This window comes from Myzus persicae, unplaced genomic scaffold, assembly GCF_001856785.1.
Source record: "Myzus persicae strain clone G006 unplaced genomic scaffold, MPER_G0061.0, whole genome shotgun sequence".
Classification (NCBI taxonomy): domain Eukaryota; kingdom Metazoa; phylum Arthropoda; class Insecta; order Hemiptera; family Aphididae; genus Myzus; species Myzus persicae.
Genome location: NW_019104197.1, coordinates 1 through 21,307, shown reverse-complemented (window position 1 = coordinate 21,307; position 21,307 = coordinate 1). Strand labels below are relative to the sequence as shown.

The following is a 21,307-nucleotide window of genomic DNA, read 5'->3' as shown; positions in this document are numbered from 1 at the left end:
CGAGCAACTGTTTTTTGCCCCACTGAGCCAAACTGCCAAACAGCTGTAATCGCCGCACTGCCGCAGAACGCCGCGCCGTACGCTTCGTGTACGGTGTAGACTGTGTCGTTTCGATTATAACTATTAATTTCGTTTCTCCACTCCAAACAGTCGAAACGTCGAAACTTAACGATCTGCACAATAGCCGATTGTACGCGCGCATATTATTTTTACTCATTTACTGTTATTTGTTATTAATACGTTACTTTACGGTACACACTTGTTTCACCCTGTCACACGATTTCTAACGCTTATTGTTTTTTTTTTAGTTTTTCGCTAACCCCCCGAATATAAATATATATATATTTATTTTTTATACATAATATATATATATCTGGCGAAATAGTTATAGCATAACTATTCTGAATCCTGGTTCATTGAAATATATACAATCGTCTATAAGACACGGTCACGCGTAAATAGTAATTTAGTTGCCTGCTATAATATATTAGTATATTACAATTTATAATGCAATAAAATAGTGGACAATATTCATATCAATAATTCGCGTCCGGATCACTACGCGTCCGAGATTCAAAAATGTTCTACGACTGTGGTTTCTAGCAAAGGTAAGCTATTCATTCCTCGTATCCCTTTTCGATTGGTCGCTTCTATAGGAATCCAATAAATACCCACATAGAAATAGGATGTACATTTTAAATACCTATTAAAAACATGTAATGAGTTGTTCGATTGGAAGTTAACAACACTACCTATGTATGTTATATTTATTATTGGAAACTATTGACTATTGTTATAACTAAAAATAATTTTTGTGCAATACATTATATTATGTTATACCTACCTACCTATCAGGTAAATTATATCATTTATGAATTACCTATTATGTATTATATATTATATATTATTATTATACCTATTAAGTATTATATTATGCTTAGGTTAAAGCGACTGCACTTCTTATAGTAGTATTAAATTATTATAATAAAGTGTTAACTCCGGTCTCTATCAGTCATCTGGTATTCTAATATTATTTATATCCTTATATCATACATACATACATGTTACATTCTTGTTACTATTATGTTATATTTTTCACTATCATGGTTTTCCTAATTATTGGAGTCAATCGTACCTACATAATATGGTATAACCTACATATATATACTTTAGTATTAGGCGTAGTATGTTTCCACTTATTCTAAGTTATTTTTCAATTGCCTATATTTTTACTACATGTCTACATGATAACCACAATTTTTTGTTTTCTGACATTGTCTTAATCTGCTTAGGTAATTATTAATTTATAATAGATATTCAATTATTATAAACTACCTGTTAGAAATCATATATCTAAATAAATCAAACACTTTATAATAGTTAAATAGAACTTTCTAATGAATACGTTGGTCAGCTTGGATTCATATATGTTATAAAAGTATTACAATATTAGGTAGGTACCTAGTAATAAATAATAATTATAATAATAATATAACACAATTTAACATTTTCAGAAGACGTCAGCACACCTTTTGTTTTCCCTCTGACAGCCTGACCCACGACCAACATATCAATGCAGATCCAATTTTATGTCATTATAGTAAAATGATCTATTAAATATTTTAATTTTAAAGCAAATTATGAGCATCTTAAAATTGCAATATTTAAATACAATTAAATCAATTTGAATTTAAAATATCACCATAAGGCTAGATAATAACCTAGGGGCCTTTGATAATATTCTTACGGTTTTATTTTAGATCATTAATTCGATTTTATCAGTAAAGCTAACAACACAAAATTGGATCTGCCAAATGTAAATTTGCTAAGTATGCTGCGCTTGGTTAAGAGAGAATACAAATAGTGTACAGGCATTCTCTTAAAGTAGAAATAGATCTAATTTTTTAATAAAATAAAACTCAGATAAAAGCAATTGAAACTTAAATAAATAATAATTTGATAATTTACTAGGTACCATAGTCCATAAATGCTGTAATGGTAGACTCACACTATTTTTTAATAATATTAATCATTATGTAGGTAATATAAATTAAAATGTAAATTAAAAAAAATTTATTTGATAGAGATTATGGAATATAATTTTTAAAAATTTGACTATTTATTATAAGTTTAGATTTGAGCAACACATGGTATCTTTTTAATACCTAATGTAGGTACCATACCTAATTAAGATTATATTTTCTTCAATGATGAAATATTAAATAATGTTGTTTTACTGAGCAAATCTGTGATATTACAATATTAAATAATTTTAATAATTGACAAATTCTTAAGTAATTAGCCTACATAAAACCTATGTGATAGAATTAAAATTACTTCTAGATATTAAAATATTCAATAAAAGTACAGAATTTATTCAAGGATTTATTCTGTGGTACAATAAGGTTCAAGATATTCTCGAAAATATCTAATTTCAATTAGGGAATATTTATGGAATGTTTTTATTTGTTTATATTTTATTATAAAAGATTGTCTTATGGATTATTATTAACCTTATTAAATTTCCAAACTCTATCTAAAAAGGTATGACACCATATTATGAAGAATCTTTATTGTAATTAGAGATGAAACATACAATTTTCTTATTTAAACATACAATAATATTATTACTAAATAGAATTTTTTCTATTTCTGTGTATAGATATTATATTTCATTATTTATTTATTATGCAACATCCACACTTTTATAGATTGGAAATTGAATACTTACAATATTTCCGAGAGGTCATATCTTTATTAAATTCTCACAGGTCCTTAGTAGAAAATTATAGTGAATAGAAAATTTGTAAAAGAAGATTAAACAAACTAATAATACCTTCAAGTTGTGTGTTAAATAAAAAAAATTCCGTTCTGGTCCATCTAACTTCCATATCATACATGTTGTATTGTTGTGCTTAAATAATTAATTTTAATAGATTAAGCATCTTAACTCCACAAACAATTCCTTAAACAATTACGTCATTAATAAAATCCTATCTAGACCTAGTCAATGAAGCCCGTTGACTGAAAATAAAATGGTCCAGAGACCTTTTTAACCTAATTATGTGTCATACTTAATTGTATTAAAAAAAAAAACTATACTTGAACTTGGATATTTAGATAACTTACCGTGTTGCTATTATTATTCATTAGGTAGGTACACCTATGTAGTATGGTAGTTCATTGTGTCCATCTATTTTGTAGAGTAATATTAATCAATATTTTCCCTGATCTTGTGAGTCTTTTTTTTTCTTCTCCAATCAAAATATAAATTTACTTATTCTATTACCTAATATAGATTGAAATTTATAAATTTTTTAAAAAATACAACTAATATTTAGACATAATTCTGTAGTATGAATTTTAAATTGTATTTTAATTTCTATAATCTATATAGGTACCTACTGTACTTTAATATCTATATTTATTGATACAATGGTTGGAGTTATTTTAATATAGTTTTAAACCGGATTAAGGAGTGTTTACGTATTACATTGTACACTACCTACACTATTTACTAATGAACTATAGTGTTGTACGTTGAGAAGCAATGATAAATCATCTCATGCTAAAACCAATTTTAAGGTAAGAGCTGTTAGAGATTTAATATGTAAATTGCATTCGTATAAAAATTAAAAATTCTCAGTTTTTTCAACACTTCAATTGTTTCCCTGCAGAAAATTAGGTATAGAAAAATTCAAATAATAGTCTCAGTTCAACCTCAGCTTTCAATATGAAGCATTTGGAATTGATTAATAAAGATACTTGAAACTCTTGACGCAATCCTTTGCCTAAAAAATAGTACAGTTCACTGTTTAAACTTTTGCATAACAATTTTGTAATAAATAAGCAGAATAGACAGAATACTTATTCGTGGGCAATCGGTCAAAAAGTCTGAATTGGAAAAAGTTAGACAAAAATTCAGCACATTTTTATTGTCAAACAAAAAGCTCAATAATATAACATACCTAATATAATATAATACACAATATTCTATCAGATTTTCATTTATAATTATATTAATAATAATTAATATAATATTTTTATATTTGATTATTATTCCTTATACTTATTCGAGTACTTATTATTTCAAAATAAAAGTCATAATTTTTATTATTATAATTGTAGTATGATCGATGATCAATTTGTATTGGCTATCTTTCAAAAACTGCTTGTAATATTTGTAAAAGTCAAACGGCTTATATTTTTTCTTAGATGTTTTTGAACTTACTTTTGTATTGGCTATTATTTTAAACTTCTATATGGAGCTATAATATTTGTTAACTGTGGGTAAATTTTAGGAATAGTAATATAATTTATATTGTGCCTATAAAAATATATATTACATTTTTTAAATAAATATTAATTATATAATTATAACAAGAATGTACCTAATAGAATATTTTGTATTTTCTGACTTTTCGTCCGGGATTCTTATTTATAGTATAACTCGTGTTATAATGACAGAGATTTTCTCAAAAAAGGGACATTTTAATTTGTATGATAATTTGAGAGGATTTTTTGATTTTATTTTTAAAAAATCTCAAATATATTGGATCTTGGTCCATGAATGATATTTCATTTCACACTAAAAAATTTTATTTTCAACAAAATTATATTATTTTAAAATTGTATTGTTTGGAATTAACTTATAATAAAATACATTCTTGGAAATTGAAAAATTATATTACATTTTTACGTAATCGCAAAGTTTGCAAACAGAAAAAAATCAATAATACATTAATACCCGTAGTTTTACGTTAGGTTACGTGCGCAAATAAAATAAAAAGTGGACATGAAACTTTTAAACTACCATTACCCAGTTGTTTTGAACTTGAAAAATTGATTAGACCACTAAAATGGACATTACGTCATTATTGACCAGATGGAAGGTAGCACTTGAAAATATTCCGAAACTGTACTGTATAAAAATGCGTTATTAGAACTGTTAGGTATTAATGTGACGGAAATTAATTATCAAAAATAATTAAATAAATTGTAACTGAAATCTGAATCACTGCGCTGAGTAGGGCTTTCTATAAGAATTATTTAGATATTAGTAATCCACACTTGAAAATGTTTCTTGATTATGAATCAAATTATGAAATCTGTTTAAATCGACAAATGTTGGTACTTGATAGTTTGGGATACTCAAAAGAATAATCTCAAAAATTGTTAAGCTTTCTAAATTTGTTTATTGAGTATATATATAATATAGAATACTTAATTGTTATTTGTTTATTATTTGGTGATAACGTGTATTTGTTCTACAATATTGTGCTTAATTGCCTTGCTTAATTATACTCTAATATGATATATAATCTTTTTTTATTAATTATATATTATCTATGCTTATGCTTTATCCTATCGTATTTGTAAAATAATATGGGAAATAGGAATTTTCAGAAATTCATTCAGTGTTAAATGTTTTTATCATCATGCGATAACATACAATAACATATTAAAGTACTGTCGTACTATAAATAATATTATCTCATTAAGGTAGTCAAAAGCTCTGGAAAATGTGTCGTTGCATTTTGAGATTAGTTAGGCCCAAAACTGTCTTTATAATAATATTTGTGTCGATTGTCAGTGTCTGGTGGATAGATACATTAATTACTTGTGTCATGATATTTAACAGTGGCGTGTATCATAAAAGAATAAGTGTTGCTAAAATAATTTTAGGTGACCTATCCCTCATTATACTGTTATACCGAAATTTAAAATGTACTATTTTTTTTCTATCAATATCCACTCACATATATTTAAGGTGTTGCCTGAGTAATGTTAACCCTATGTTACACGTCACTGATATTAAACATGTATACTAAGTATCGTTTAGTGATTAGTATATTAGCCTCAACTCTTAAGGCTTATACTGAATTAATTTCACTCGGATGGTTGAGTTGGTTATGTTTATCCAGAACTTACAGTCCTCTACAGTGACGCTGCACCCTCATGTGTTGTCTCCATCTTGGAAAATAAATTTACAACATGGCAAAAACTGTTTTGACAACCATGTGTACTTTTAGCGGAATCACCGAAATTCCACAGCGCATAGGCAAAATCTTTATCTGTGCCGTACCGTTTTTATTATTTTGATAGCACTAACTAATCATTTTTCATAATTTAATGAAAAAAGAACCTTATGTTCTTAAACTGATATCATTAATTGTAAATTATTATGTTATCCAAATAATAAAAACGCTACGACACAGATGAAGTTCTTCACTATGCGTTGTGGAATTTTGGTTATTTTACTATAAATACAGAGAGTATAAACAGTATAGTTGGCCCGCGCTAAACAGTTTTTGCTATGTTGTACATTTATAAGATGGAGGCAACACATGCGGGTGTAACGTTTCTTTAAAGTAATATTCATTAGGCTATTCTTTGCTAGTTAGTTTTTAACCAAGATTTTGAAGTTCGAAGACGCATTACACTACACATATAATTATGATTAAGATAAACTACTAGAATAATAATTATGTCCTTGTAGTAAAAACTAACAACTAGTAAACTCGATTTTTGAGCATCACTTTGAGTATGCATCATTGACGACATAAACTTCGCTGTAAGTAGTTATCATATAAATCTTCACAAGATAAGTTTTTATAATTTGCCAATAGATTACCGATTTCCACATTCCTCACCATGTTCACATTTCATGTCATTATCAAATTTACTTATTGTCAAACATTTTGTACATTTTCTTCTTTTGAATTTATTTAGATATACCATAAAACTTTTCTAAAAAAAACATTATTACATTTTCGTGTGACTAATTGGCAAAGAGTATTACATAATATGAACGAATGATACAACACGTATGATTGAATGATTTTATTATAAGATATAACACGTACTTATAAGATTTTCCAAATGATAATACACAAAATAAATTCTTTTCTTTTTTTAGAATTAAAAAACTTTTTTAGATTATCTTAATATTTAATTGTTAGTGCCTGTAATTAATAAAAAATCCTTTTTTAAATTAAATTCAATTAGTTATACCTATTTTTTTTTGACACTTTAAAAATAAATAATTTTAAAAATTTTTGATTTACAAAACAAAACATTTTGAAAATTAATATCTTTTTAGTAGCTATTACCTTATCTAATTATCATCTCAAACCAACAGTTATAAAATATTTAATTTAAATAGTAACTTAATAAAATGAATACAAATTCATGTTTGATTAATTTATGTAAGTAAATATTATTTTCAATAGCTAAGGTATTAACAACTAAAGCATCTGTAGTTTTGTAATAATATTTTGTTAGGCAAAATTAATCTTTCCTAAATAAATTCAAATTAAATATTAATAAAAAAATATCAATTCATTTTATTAATTTCCCAAGGGATTTAATAATCCATCGACATTTAATTGATAATAATCTACAATTTGTATGCATTGCATGCTATTTCTCTGCTTAAATGATTGATTTTTTTTCTCGGCAACAACAAAAAACATCAAGTATAAAGTTACAGCGCACTATTCAAACTATATTTCATGTTGTTACTTAAACATTTGCCTATTCAAAATTCTTAAAGAAAGGTCAACAGTTTTAAATGTGTATAAAATATAAATAATATTGTATAACCGAAGGACAAAAGTGTATTCAATTTACTTTTATAAGAATGTATTGTGCTCTCGATTACAGTATTTGCATTTTACAAATAGATTAAATATACCTGTATATGCTGTATAGATAAGTAAATGCATAATTGGAAAACTAGCATAGCACAATTGAAATCCATTATACTATTTAAAATCCAACACATATTTATAGACTACTAATCAATGCATGGGTGTTGGCTGTCTAGGTATAAACAGCTAATAGTAATACTATGATAGTAGTTTTAATAGGTGTCAATAAAAGTAATAATATATATAATATAATATATTATAAGCTTACACTTATACCACGTCTTGTATACAATACCTACGTCTATATTATTATACTATATAATTACATTGATAATTTAAAATGTGTTTTCTTATCATTGTTTATCTTAAACAATCAATTTAGTTTAAAATATAATAGCATTTATTATTTTTATTGTATCGCTGTTATTTAATACGTGTTAACCGTGCGACATTATTTAAAAAATCTTTTATTTGGTTAGATTTGATTCCAACAATTATAAAAATAGTAGATTAATGATAAGCAGATAATACGTATTACGTAGGTAACATACGATTTCTGTTAATTTTAAAACGAATTAAACATAATTGATAATGATTAATGAATAATGATGCATAATATCATACCATAATATGCTACCAGAATTCACAATTAATCAATTCTTAAGAAGTACGTTATTAGTAGGGCGGATGGTTATATATTTAGCCCTAAAAAGCACAAAATGAATAAATAAGACACGGCATAACTGAGACTACCTGTATAAAATATTTGCAATTTCCATAAAAACGATGCGATTTTGTTGTAATTTCTGGAAAGGGGAACGATATTGAGATTTGTATACTATTGACAAGAAAGTGTCTTCAAATAAATCCTAATTGAACAAAGGCCCACGCTGGCTACATATTGCGATCACTGTATCGGTGATGAGATTTGAGAAGTGTGTATAACTGTGTCAATGTGAGGAGGTTAAAATTATATAATAACTGATATTATCGTTTTTAAATACTTATTAAAAAAAAGAAAAGAATTAAACTTTCAAAAAAATATTATAAAAAAATATTATGCAACTTAAAATTTAAATTTGGCTTTGTCATGATAACATGAAACAGATTTGTTTCAATCTGTCCGTTTAACAGTTGCGTAATACAAGTATTCATATCGCAAATAGTAGAAGTCTTCTATCCTAATCCCTAGTTACTATAGTACTTTTTCAGCTTAAATATTCACATTTTAGATGATTAACTAATATTTAGTTTTGTATTTACTACCAAAATGATGAATTTTATAATACTCATATTTACAATAATTTACATAATATAACTAGTAAAATTTGATAAACGTATTACATTTCTTAGTATATCTCTTTATATATTATAATATATTTAATACTTTTTTTTATCAAACTCCAAGAAATTATAATCACGTATACAATTCTTAATAAATCAATATACAGGTCATCTAAATTATATTATATGGTGAGGATTACATAAACATCTAATTAGAATATTATGATACCATGATGATAATGTATAATATTTAGATGACTTATTTAATACAATATACATAATTTATTATGTTACACCAATAATCATAAGAGGGTAAAATATATTAATAACACATTATTTAAACTTAATTTACTCCCTTTGATAAATTGTTCAAATAAAACTAAATAACCGATTGTAAATTGTTATTATTTAAAACATTTTGTTTTTATCATTCACCATTCCAATTGGCCTGTCCAGAAAAAAAGGAAATTATATTAATGGATTGTTAACTTATTGTTAATTTATATCAATATAATAATCTTAATCAAAGTTCATATTGACCCCGAAGAGGTATGCCACTTGTACTGGTCAAAGTACATATTTTTGTTTGAGAATACTAGGTACATGACTTAGGTAATACGTCATATTTTTTTTTTGCGTTGTCATAAATCTACGGTTATCGTCTATAATACTTAATAGTTTATTGTCTTTATACTAATAAGTTGTTCCTTGTTAAAAAAAAAATAGTTGTTTGTTACACATATTATATAATGAAGTAATGAGCTTTTGTTTATTTATTTTTAAAAAATCAGTTGATAGTAATATACAAACAAATTATGGATTATCATTTTAGATTCTTGGACATTTTCTCTGTATTGTTTATCTATGTATCAAAAATAACCGTTGACCTTGACAAATTTAGAAGATATATCTCTCAAGCACTGCTTTAACCAAGTTACGCTCACTATTTCTTTTTTTTTTTTAATGAGATGATTTATCATTATTATTTAATATTGTAGATTGACAGTACATCACCGTCACACGATAGTCGAGTTTCCGTCTTTCTTTATCTCTGTATTTTGTCCTTTACTCCTTTATTATGACGAATCTAATTTATAAACAAGTAAAAATATATATAGTATGCCATATGTATGTATATTATATATTTTATGACTGGTGAATATATTATGATCCTCTCGGTTTTAACAATATTGTCAATCATTTGAGCTTAATATTTAAACTATTTCAAATTAAAACTCTATTAAAGTTTAATAAACTCATTGTGTTGTAGATATTTTGTTAATATTTGTTATTTATGCTTAAATATTCCTATCGATCTCTAATTGCTTATCAAAATAATATATCAAGATATTTCACAATTTATTATAATAATATTCTCATTAGTTTCTATGAACATCGAACTAGATAATGGTAAATTGGTATAATGTTAATTTATATGATTGTGAATTATTTCGTTGCAAAGGTAATATTCCTTGTTACACGTTTAAATAGAGGTAGAGGTAGACAATTTTTTTTTCGTTTCCTTAACACGAAATGTGATTGCTCTGCGATAACTGCTATCATTTTAAATATTATTAATATGATCTTAGTACTGTATACAGTTATACGAATGGTCTGCTATACTAATACTTGTAGTCCACTGTTTAACAAGAATTTACTCGGCGACTTAATTATAATTGTTTCAGTTAACCTATTGTAGATTATATTAAACTTGTTTAATTTTTGAGTTGAATACAATGCTACTAATGATTAAAATTGGAAGAAGTATTTCTATATTAGCTACCATTACTATACCTTTTATAATATAATATGTTATATCATTATTCATTAGTATAATAGTGTTAACAATTCAAAGTTTTTTTTGTGCTCACGTTTGTTTTATTTTTATGGTATAATATTATTGTGTTCGACACGACATGGATCCATCCATTAAGTATGACTATTGACTTATTTAATAAAACATCTGTGTTGTTTGAAAGTACATAATAAACTACACTTAAATCGTCATAAAATCATTATAGGTATTGCTTAAAAATAATTGTATGCTTGCAAAGTTTAAAACAATAATATACCGCCTCTGTTTTGGTAAACGCTGATTGAGCATTTGTCTTTGCCTCTACTTATGCCTCTCTATAGGCATAATTTTAGGTATGTTGAGGTTGTATCATTAATTCTAATAATGCGTGTTGTGCATTTAAACAGCACATCTAATTAATTCAAACAAGACTATATGAGCAATAATTAACAATATAATTTAAGTATTCTTTATTCAATTTAAATTTTTTTTAAAAACACTTCGAATAATCGATTATTTTATTAATCAAATTTTTCGAGCGTTGTTTGAATTTTAATTATTTATAATTATGTAATATTTTATATTTGTACAAGATCGGAACATGTTCCAAATTACAAATACACCTGGTTTGACATATTCATTGGTCTAAAAATAATTTATTATTTACTGACAATGTTCATAAATATATTGTGCAAATTTTCATAGAAGATTGGCATATCTATTCAGTGTTCACCCATCAAATTTGGCAAAACATCAAAGTTGTACATAATTTTCAATATATTTTTTTGCAAAAACATTGCCAAGTTTTTAACGTAGTTGACATAAAATAAACACATATTCTTATACAATAATAAAGGGAAACGATGTGTTCTTTATAGAATATGTAACTCACTATTTTAAATGTCACGTTTAGCAATCACTTGAATTCCCATATTAATAGTCTCTCCTCGATCAAATTTCTGGTGGGTTACATATAGATTATAAATATATAGGTAGCTATAAATTATAATACTCTTGATTGCCTGAAAAGGAACTGGTACGACCTATACGGCTGTACACTCCCCTAAAATTAACCCTATGGTTGTTCGCCAATAGACAACTTCCAACACTGAATCACATTTTTGCATTATATAACATTTGATTATTGTACTGTATAAATTATATTATGGAGGTACAAATTTTAAATTAATTGTTAATATTTCTTAATAAAAAAAACCATGTTTATTATTCGAATCCTCGCAGTATTATTGATTCAGTTTATTAACTGTCAAATCATCATTCATCATAATCGGTTTCATATTCTCATATTTTTTTTAATTAGTTAAAAGGCTTAATATAAATTGATTTACTATTTAGTATTATTCGAGGTATTATAGAGAACACAAATGAAAACAATTTTAAACATTTATTTTTGTCGTATTAATACAAATAGGTTAATAAATACATATTAAGTAGCTACTTTTGAATGTCATGTTAGAAATTGTTAGGTACATATTACTATATTAGTAATTTTTTTTAGTAGTTTTTAAAACTAACTTGTTCTTGACTGTGGCGTGTATCCAGATTTTTTTTGGTGGAGGAGGTATACGTGTATAACCCACTACCACCCCTGCAGTGTATGCCATTGGTTCACAAATAGCTAAGTCATCGGTTTTGAGTTCATCTACACTTGGCGTCTTTATAGTAATTTTCAATAATAAGTTGTACTTCATAGTATATTGAAAAATATTCAAAACAATATGATGTGTCAATTAAGATTGGTTGACTGTTTATAACGAATGGAAATTAACATTTATTTTTCACTTAGGTCAAACTATTTGTATTTATATTTTTATTAGCTCATTGATGGCTTTGACTTTTAATCAACATTTTTTTTTACCTATACTTGAATAGTACAATGTGTGGTATGTGTTTCAGTCGCATCACTGTAAATTGTAATTGTTCTCGTCTATATCCCACCCGTCTTCTAATTAGACTTGACAGCCATCTACCCGCCTCCTGTCTAAACTTTATAGAACCCACATACCGATTTAAAATTACTTAATTGATCTAAACAATTACACAAATTACCTATACATTTTCTATTCTATATTTAAAGTTAAGGAAAGCTTGATCTGCCAGTATACAGCGTTTTAGCGTTCTAAATGTATTTTAATACAAGGCAATAGACTATAATTCCAAATACAGTTTATTATGAATTTAGTAACCGTAATATTTTGAATCTATATTAAATACCCTATACAATAAATAATTACTTAAAATCAACAATCGTAATTAAATATATTAGGACAAACAATCGTAACTATATAAAGTGTAACGATCAATAATGAATAAATAAACCTAATGAAACTTATCTATGTACTGGTAACTAACGGATGGACACAATGGGGATATAAGGGTATCTTTGGTTTTTAATATTACAGTATACCCGTCAAACAATTTTCCAAAATCATATTTAAAAGTTTATTTGTTGACAAGGATTTACACACTACACCCTGCGTATAATATTTATTTTTGGGTACTTAATCTCAACCACTTTTTGCAGAGAACAGGAAATATGCACACCTACTTGATAGCAATAGTTAGGGAAGAATATTGTTGCGGTAGACAATTTAGATTGAGAGGCCGACCGTGCACAATAAAATTAATGAAAAATGCGATCATAATGTGTTTGTATTTTATATGTATGCAATTCTGTTACAGGTGTCTGGAAAAGACAGTTACTTAGAAGCCTTGCAATTTCCAAAAATTAAACCGCATGGAAACCACGTTCGCATACAGACCCTTGAAAGATCACGACCACAATCACCGCTGCGACGGTGATCGTCGTCTGGCCGTCAATAACGCATCGCCGAGAAGTAGCCGCATGAGGAGAATCGGGGCGAGAAAGCGCAGAAGTAAACAACGCGAGTTGACGGAATGGCGGACAATGTCGACGACGCGGCCGAGCAAACGGAAGCCGAGCACATCGCATTGAAAAACGCGAACGGTTGCATCCCAGAAGAAACCAGTGATCTCTTTAGACGCGTTAAGTATAATGATGGCGAGCAGTCGGACGACAACAAGCGTCGTTACAAACCGTCCGGGTCGCGGGACAGCGGCGACAATAACAGTAATAGGAGTAGCAATTGTAGTAACGATAAGAGTAAAAATAAGATAACCGTAGAGAGTAAGAACCACGTTACGTTCTATAAGAATGACGTACCTACGGACGACGACAGCAGCTGCGGCGGAGGCGGTTGTTCCAAACACCGCGTACACGATTCGTACGCTTCGTACACGCCGACGACCACTGCCACTGATTCGGACGAGTCGTCATCGTCAGCATCGTCGTCGGACATGCACAATCAGGCCCCGGACGGCGGCTGGGGTTGGGTGGTCGTGTTCGCTTCGTTCATGGTGAACATGATCGCGGACGGCGTGACGTTCTCGTTCGGCGTCATATTCATCGAGTTCGAGAAGTACTTCGAGGAGGGCAAGAGCAAGACGGCCTGGATCGGATCGCTGTTCATGGCCGTGCCACTGCTGTCCGGGCCCATAGCCAGCTTCCTGACCGACCGGTACGGATGCCAGAAAGTAACGGTCATCGGAGCGATAATCGCGTCCACCGGGTTCGTCATATCCGCGTTCGCCGACTCGTTGTTCACGCTGTTCATAACGTTCGGGCTTATATCTGGATTCGGGCTGTCGCTGTGCTACGTGGCCGCCGTCGTCATCGTCGCCTACTACTTTGACAAGAAACGGTCCATGGCCACCGGGCTGTCCGTGTGCGGAAGCGGCATAGGCACGTTCATCTTCGCGCCGCTCAACCACGAGCTACTCAGCTACTACGGATGGCGCGGTTGCACGCTCATCCTGGCCGGTTTGTTCCTCAATCTTTGCGTATTTGGCATGCTGATGCGTGACCTGCCGTGGACCAAGGAGCGCGCCCAGAATGAGTGGAAGCGCAAGAAGAACGCTCGGCTTCAGAAGCGACGGCTCAAGTCCACCGCCAGCTATGACCGGCATTCCCAACACACGCAGCTGCCGTCATCTCCAACTTCCGGTTGCGGTGCTGGCAAGGACGAGGCGTCGGAACTAACTCATCCTGGTGGCGGTGCCGTCGTGTCGTTCCTCCAAGAGGAAGATGGAGGCGGTGGTATGGCGGCGCAATCGGTCGGCAGGGGCGGTCTGTTAGACTGCGCCTCCAAAGACCAGCGGCTATGCAATTCTCTGGTCGACTTGCCCACGTTTGTCAATAACCACGAGCACGTCCCGCTGGAGGTGCTCGAGGCGCTCACGCAGAAAAAGCAACTCTACTCCGTGCTTGTCCAAAACTACCCGAGCCTGCTGATACCCTCCAAGAGTTTCAGCGACAGCGGACGCATCAACGAATCGGTAAGCAACTTTGTTAGCTTTTAATTTTGTCAGAATATTATATCTCTGGATGAGCTATTGTATTTTTGATTAGTTCAAGAATCACTTCGTGATGATATACTTGTTTTTAGGGTAATATGTCACCGACACAAGGTTTACACATCAATCAAATTCTCGGTATTCAAAAGTTATTAGATCAAGGAAATAAAATGGATGCTGCCGGTGGTAAATGTAATCAAGTTGGTATAATGAAAATAAATAATGGTACTAATATTATTTTAAAAAACGGCGATTACGATTGGTGGATAAAAAAAGATAACCCACAAGCTAAACGTCTTCAAACTGCTTATCTTCAAGATATTAAGATTCATAGGTATGTTGTTTTTAATTTATCATTATTAACCATCCATGATTGATTTTGTTAACAACCTAAACTATTTTATATTTTTATTGCAGACATTCATTAACATATAGAGGTGCTATGCTCAATATAAACAGATATAGACTAAGAGCATCGTCTTGTCCAAATATTTACCGCAACTCAATGACAACAATCGCTAAAGAAAAACACGAAGTACTTATAACAAATAATTCTTTAACTTATAATGTTGACTTCATAATTTTTTATTAAATGTGATTAATAGTGGTCGGCTGGACTTTGGGAATTGTGGTATCTACTACTTGATATGATGGATTTTTCACACTTCAAAAACATGCCCTTCCTATTGTTTGCTATATCAAATTTCCTCCTGTATACATGGTATGATGTACCGTATGTTTACATTGCTGACTTGGCTATAAAAAAAGGACACACCGATGAAGATGCATCATACCTAATCAGCTTGATTGGAATACTTAATATGTTTGGAGAGGTAAATTCAATTACTAATACAACTTAAACCCATTTTATTAAAATAATTTTTTTGTCTTAGATATTGTTAGGATGGGCTGGTGATAAAGCTTGGGTTAATGCCAACATGGTGTATGCAGTTTCAATGGTACTCTGTGGTCTTGTTATTGCATTAGTTCCAATGTTTGGAAGTTATTTAAGTTTGGGTATTTTATCTGGATTCTTTGGCCTATTTATTTCCGCAAACTATTCATTCACCTCAATCATATTAGTTGAAATCATCTCCTTAGAACGATTCACCAATGCTTATGGTGTTCTGTTATTGGTACAAGGAATCGCTAATTTGATTGGACCCCCTTTAGCTGGTTAGTTCAATATAAATAATGTTTTCTTTAATATATTATAATGTAAAATATAAATAATTAAATATGTATATATTTTGTTGTTGTAGGTGGTCTATATGATATAACAGAAAGTTATGACTTATCTTTTTATCTAGCAGGAGTATTCATTGCATTGTCAGGGTTATTATTATTTGTTCATCCAATAATAAAAAAAATGGCACGGTATAGAAGGAAGCAAACATTATTGAAAAATCACAAAAATAAGATAATGAGCATAGCCTCAAGTTGCAAAAAGTAATTTTTTACATATAAATAACATTTTGTAGGATCATCATAAATAGGACTATCCATAGCATTCCCTACTTAAATATAATAATCTTTCATAACAATACACTTTAATGTGATAAAAATTAGAGCCAAATTGATGGTTTGCCAATAGTGTTCACGCTCATTTTATCCTTTAATAATACATTTATTCAAATTTTGATTTTTAAGAATTTTTTGTATACTTATAGAATATATTTTCAGATACTAATATATTTTTTTATACCATTCAAATACTTTTAATGAGAAATTCTCACCAAAAAACAAACCTAATATAATAATCTTCCATTATTATATTTGTAGAAGTTTCTATTTTTTTTAACAAGATTAAACTCTCTCTAAAAGAACGCTATTCCAATGTTTGTTGTTTCTATCTTACAAGTGGATAACATAGCAAATTTAAGATGCACATTTTCAACTTTAAATACTTATGAATCGCTTTAAAATTAAAATATAATAAGAAGCCCGTGCGATGCCCTTGATAAAAATCTTACCTTTACATTTTATAATAAGTAAATTCACTCTAATTTTAAAATTGTAGAGCTAAACGTGGTCTAAAATTTACTATGCTATTTACTTATAAGATGAAGACATCAAATGTCTATGTAGTGTCCTCTTAAATTTATAAATTTCAGTAAATTGTTAGGTATGTCTTAACAATCTGTATTTTTAGTTTTATGGTTTTTAATGTAAAAATGTGTGTATTTTTTATAAATTTTTATTTTTTTTATAATTTAGATGTGCAGCAGTTGAAGACAATGTGATATTTACACCTAAAAGACGTTCAAGTTTGGCAACAAGTGTCTAAATACTGACTATTACTTATTAACAAGTTAAAATCTCTATAATGATGCGTTTATATTCCAATTGGATTTGACTCCTCATGTTTTAAATGTATGAACCTTTTATTTGTCATTACAGTGTCATACACAACATATTATTATTTATTATTCAATACTCCTATTTTTTGCCTTTTCTAATTGTTTATTCATAAAAAAAAACAATTTTAATTAATTTTAATTTTGAAACAAATATTTAATAATAATGAAATCTAGTAAGTGGTTTTCAATTTGCAATTCTAAATGTCTAATTAAAATTTTTAATTGACTATAGGTATAATAGTTATCATCCAAAAGTATACATCTTCTTATGAGTATTAAATTATTTATCTGAAAAGCACAGAAGCTTATAGTTTTAGAATTATTAAATAGTATTCAATGTATACGTGTCATCTTATAAGTATTTACTGTTATAATCATATCTTCAGCATTTTGATTTTTATAACAGTGTTGTTGTATACTCTACGAACAAAGTCTTTGGCCACTACTTTATTGCTTTTTTATAGACTACTTGCAAATTTATTATCTCGTATTATAATATAATAATGAATTTGCTCAGTTATTAAAACAATTTTATTATTCATTTCCGGTTACGCAATAATTTCTATTTGTAAAATTGATGTTACTTGTAATCATATTTGTTTATTATGATAATCTGATATACTTAATACCTACATTCATATAATATTATTTATGTCAATAAATAAATAAAAATAACATACATATATTTGAAATTTTGATTTATAATTTTCACATAATATGCAATTACAGTTTTTCTGAATATTACAAGTACAGTAAAAATACAAGGAGTGTATGAGTTATACTACAAAATCATTTTTTTAAAGACTGCTATTTAGATTTATGATTGTGATTTTAATGGCATTAAGCATTTTTTTTTAGAAGCAAAGTAAAATAAATAAAAAAATTTTATAACTATTAGTTCAATTGAATATGATTGTTCACTCAAAACTATGACTGATATAGTTCTTTTTATTTATTATTATATAATAAAATTATTATTTGTTTACAAATTGTTAATCATTTTGTTTATGTTAAAATTCTTTAACTGTGTTTCTAATTGAATTACATTTTATTATTTACATATTTTTTTTCACTTTGTTATCCTTTGATTATTGTCTTGTTGTGGTATTATTGTTTGTAAAGTTCCTTTTGTAGGCTATCTAGTTTGAATTTTAAATTTTCTCTGGCAACTGCTGTCTACTATTCTTGAAAAACACTTAATAAACAATATTCATTCATGTATTATGTTCATTGTTGAATCATAGTTAAGCCTGTGTTACTAGGTATAGCATTTTATAATTCAACATGCAGAATACATCCAGGACTAGTAGGGAAGTAGGATCAATTTTTAAATGAAAGATACTTTTATGAAATTAAGTTACTTATATTTATAAAATAATCACTTAAGTCAAACTATTAATCAAAGTTGACTTATTGTACCGCTTTTGTACTTATACAAGTATACAACACTATAAATCAGTAGAGCGGCCAGGATTTTCCTTTGATATGATAATGTGTTTTCACATAGTTGTTTTAACTAGGGTCTTCCCTAAGTTAGACGTAGATTCAACCCTAGACCACTGGTGTGGTCATGTCGAGGCTTTATTTTAAGCTTTGGTTCCTACATGGCTGTACAAATTTGATATTGCAGTAACTTTCATAGAACATAGAAATATTTTTTTAATTTTCTTAAAATTTCGGAGGGGGCATAGTCCCCCACCCCTGATTACTCCACTGCAAGGGCGCACCCAAGGGGGTGGCTAACGGGCTTTAGCCCCCCCCCCAAATGGCTAGCCCCAAAACATATTTTATTAGGTTTATTGACAATTGACATTTGACTTTAAATTATTATAAAAAAAAATATCAACTATCGAAATTTAAACATTGGGTATAACATAATGTCTTAATATTATATTATATTTATACCTGTCATTCCGGGCCCCGGAAGAGACCTCTCTTGTTTATTATTATCGTCGCGACGTCGTTAGTTGAAACTGTGTACTGTGTAGGATACCGGAAACGTCTAGATTATACATTTTTATCGATACAATTTAGTTTATCTCAAACCGCTATGCTTCATATTCACAGAGAAATCGATGTTCAAACTTCAGAAGTACTCTCAATAATGGGGAAAAAAAGGACCAAGGCGTCTCAACATTATAAGATTGTAAACAAGCTTTAAGATTTCTGTACATATTTCAAAATAAATACTACCTATTAATATTAAAAAATTTTGAATTTAGCCCCCCCCCCCCCCCCCCAAAAAAAAAAAAAAATTGTGGATGCGCCCCTGCTCCACTGCTATATATATTAATTTCTTCTGATGTAAAATGTTCTCTCTAATTAGGCTACGGTTCAATAATCTACTTATTGTAATGACTATTATTTATTATTATTTTTATTTTGTTATCATGTTATTTAACACAATTGAGTGTTTTGTATAGATATGTTTTGGGTATTGGGTTTCATTGATAATCTCTCGTAACAGGGTACTTAGAATTAAACCCATAAGGCCACAAAATGTATGATTCAAATATTATTCAGACATTCTGTTTTCACTTTTCGGCATTGCGTTTGAATATTTTTTAATTCATACAGAATAATAATAATAGTAGGATTACTACCTACATAATAATATTAATAGGTTTGTAAAATCTAAATAAAAACCTGGTAGAGTATTCATTCGAAAATTCTTTTTATGCGTCAAAAACTCTGAAAACTTATTTATTTCTACTTCTACCTATAAAAAAGCCATTCATCTACCCGCCGTCTAAGCCCTAAGGTATTCTTATAAGAGCTCTGTGGCTATGAAAGATGGTCGAAGCAACTACTTATGCGGCTATGCCTGTTAAGGTATTTTGTATTTTTAATTATTTTATAACCGGCTAGGATAATATCATAAATTAAACGGGTGTACCTACTAATTAGTGGGTGAATTAACAGGGTAAATAGTTATATAGGTACTAGAAAGAGACGTACTACTAATTTGTCAGCATTAAGCATTAATATGTGTAATAATAACTAATATTATTACAGTAATAATACGATACAAATTGTGTGTTATATTATATACCTATGTAGATGCTAAATTAACCATTAGAATTGGGCGAATTGACCAGTTGCCGAAAAATGTCGCTGTATGTTTCCCACAATCTAACTCAATGTATGAAAAAACCAGATGACAGGCGCCGGCTGGCAAAATCCGGTCTTTTATTTGGACCATAAGGTTTATATGGTAATAATTTATTACCTACTAATAAATAATAATCAATTTGTATTATCTTTATTTAATAACAATAAATTAATTTCAATTGAAAATTTAATTTTTTAATTTTTTGCTTACAAACTTAATAGGTATTTGACTGCAATGAACCTTTTTTTCATACCCTTTGTAAAGAAGTTTCATTTCATCGGATCCGAGCGGCGAGCACCATATAATATTGCAAAGCTCATGATTTTGTGTTGCTATAGCTAATGAGCAAATGTTACGAAAATTGGTTAGAAAAAAAAGTTGTACCTAGCCGAAAAACATAACAATATATCTATGTTAAAACATTGGGAATATTTATTGAAGTTAATAATGTTAACATCTGTTAACGAAGGGCAAATAGCGTGATAATATCTACAATTTACAAACATGATTATATAGTTCAATAGTTGTATGCAGGGGCGGACTGGGGCAACATTTTGGCCCGGGAAATCTATATTTTGACCCGGCCCTTGCCATTTCTCGTCATCACAAAAATGTAAAAACTTAAATATACCAACGTTTTATTCAATGAGGAATGCAGCCTTTACACATTTTCAATTTTCCCAGAAAACAACTTAAGATTTTTTTTTTT

The 21,307-nt window shown here is 29.0% G+C and overlaps 1 protein-coding gene across 2 annotated transcripts; it reads left to right on the top strand.

Annotated features, from left to right (window-relative positions):
- The first annotated feature begins 23 nt into the window (after positions 1–23).
- Positions 24–17,555, top strand: LOC111039843 (monocarboxylate transporter 14-like). 2 transcript variants are annotated; one of them, XM_022323490.1, is made up of 8 exons: positions 24–608; positions 13,435–15,108; positions 15,219–15,460; positions 15,544–15,661; positions 15,732–15,959; positions 16,020–16,302; positions 16,389–16,575; positions 17,344–17,555. In XM_022323490.1, the coding sequence occupies exons 2-8, from the start codon at positions 13,651–13,653 to the stop codon at positions 17,411–17,413; spliced, it is 2,586 nt and encodes an 861-aa protein (XP_022179182.1). In that variant the 5' UTR covers positions 24–608; positions 13,435–13,650; the 3' UTR covers positions 17,414–17,555. The 2 variants fall into 2 exon arrangements, with proteins under 2 accessions (XP_022179182.1, XP_022179183.1); XM_022323491.1 differs by lacking the exon at positions 24–608 and adding an exon at positions 10,753–10,869.
- The last annotated feature ends 3,752 nt before the right edge of the window (positions 17,556–21,307 follow it).

Coding starts and splice junctions, on each gene's coding strand:
- LOC111039843 (XM_022323490.1), top strand. CDS start 13,651: ATGGCGGACAATGTCGACGACGCGGCCGAGCAAACGGAAGCCGAGCAC. Junction 15,109..15,218: donor GCGGACGCATCAACGAATCG/GTAAGCAACTTT, acceptor ACTTGTTTTTAG/GGTAATATGTCACCGACACA. Junction 15,960..16,019: donor TACTTAATATGTTTGGAGAG/GTAAATTCAATT, acceptor TTTTTGTCTTAG/ATATTGTTAGGATGGGCTGG.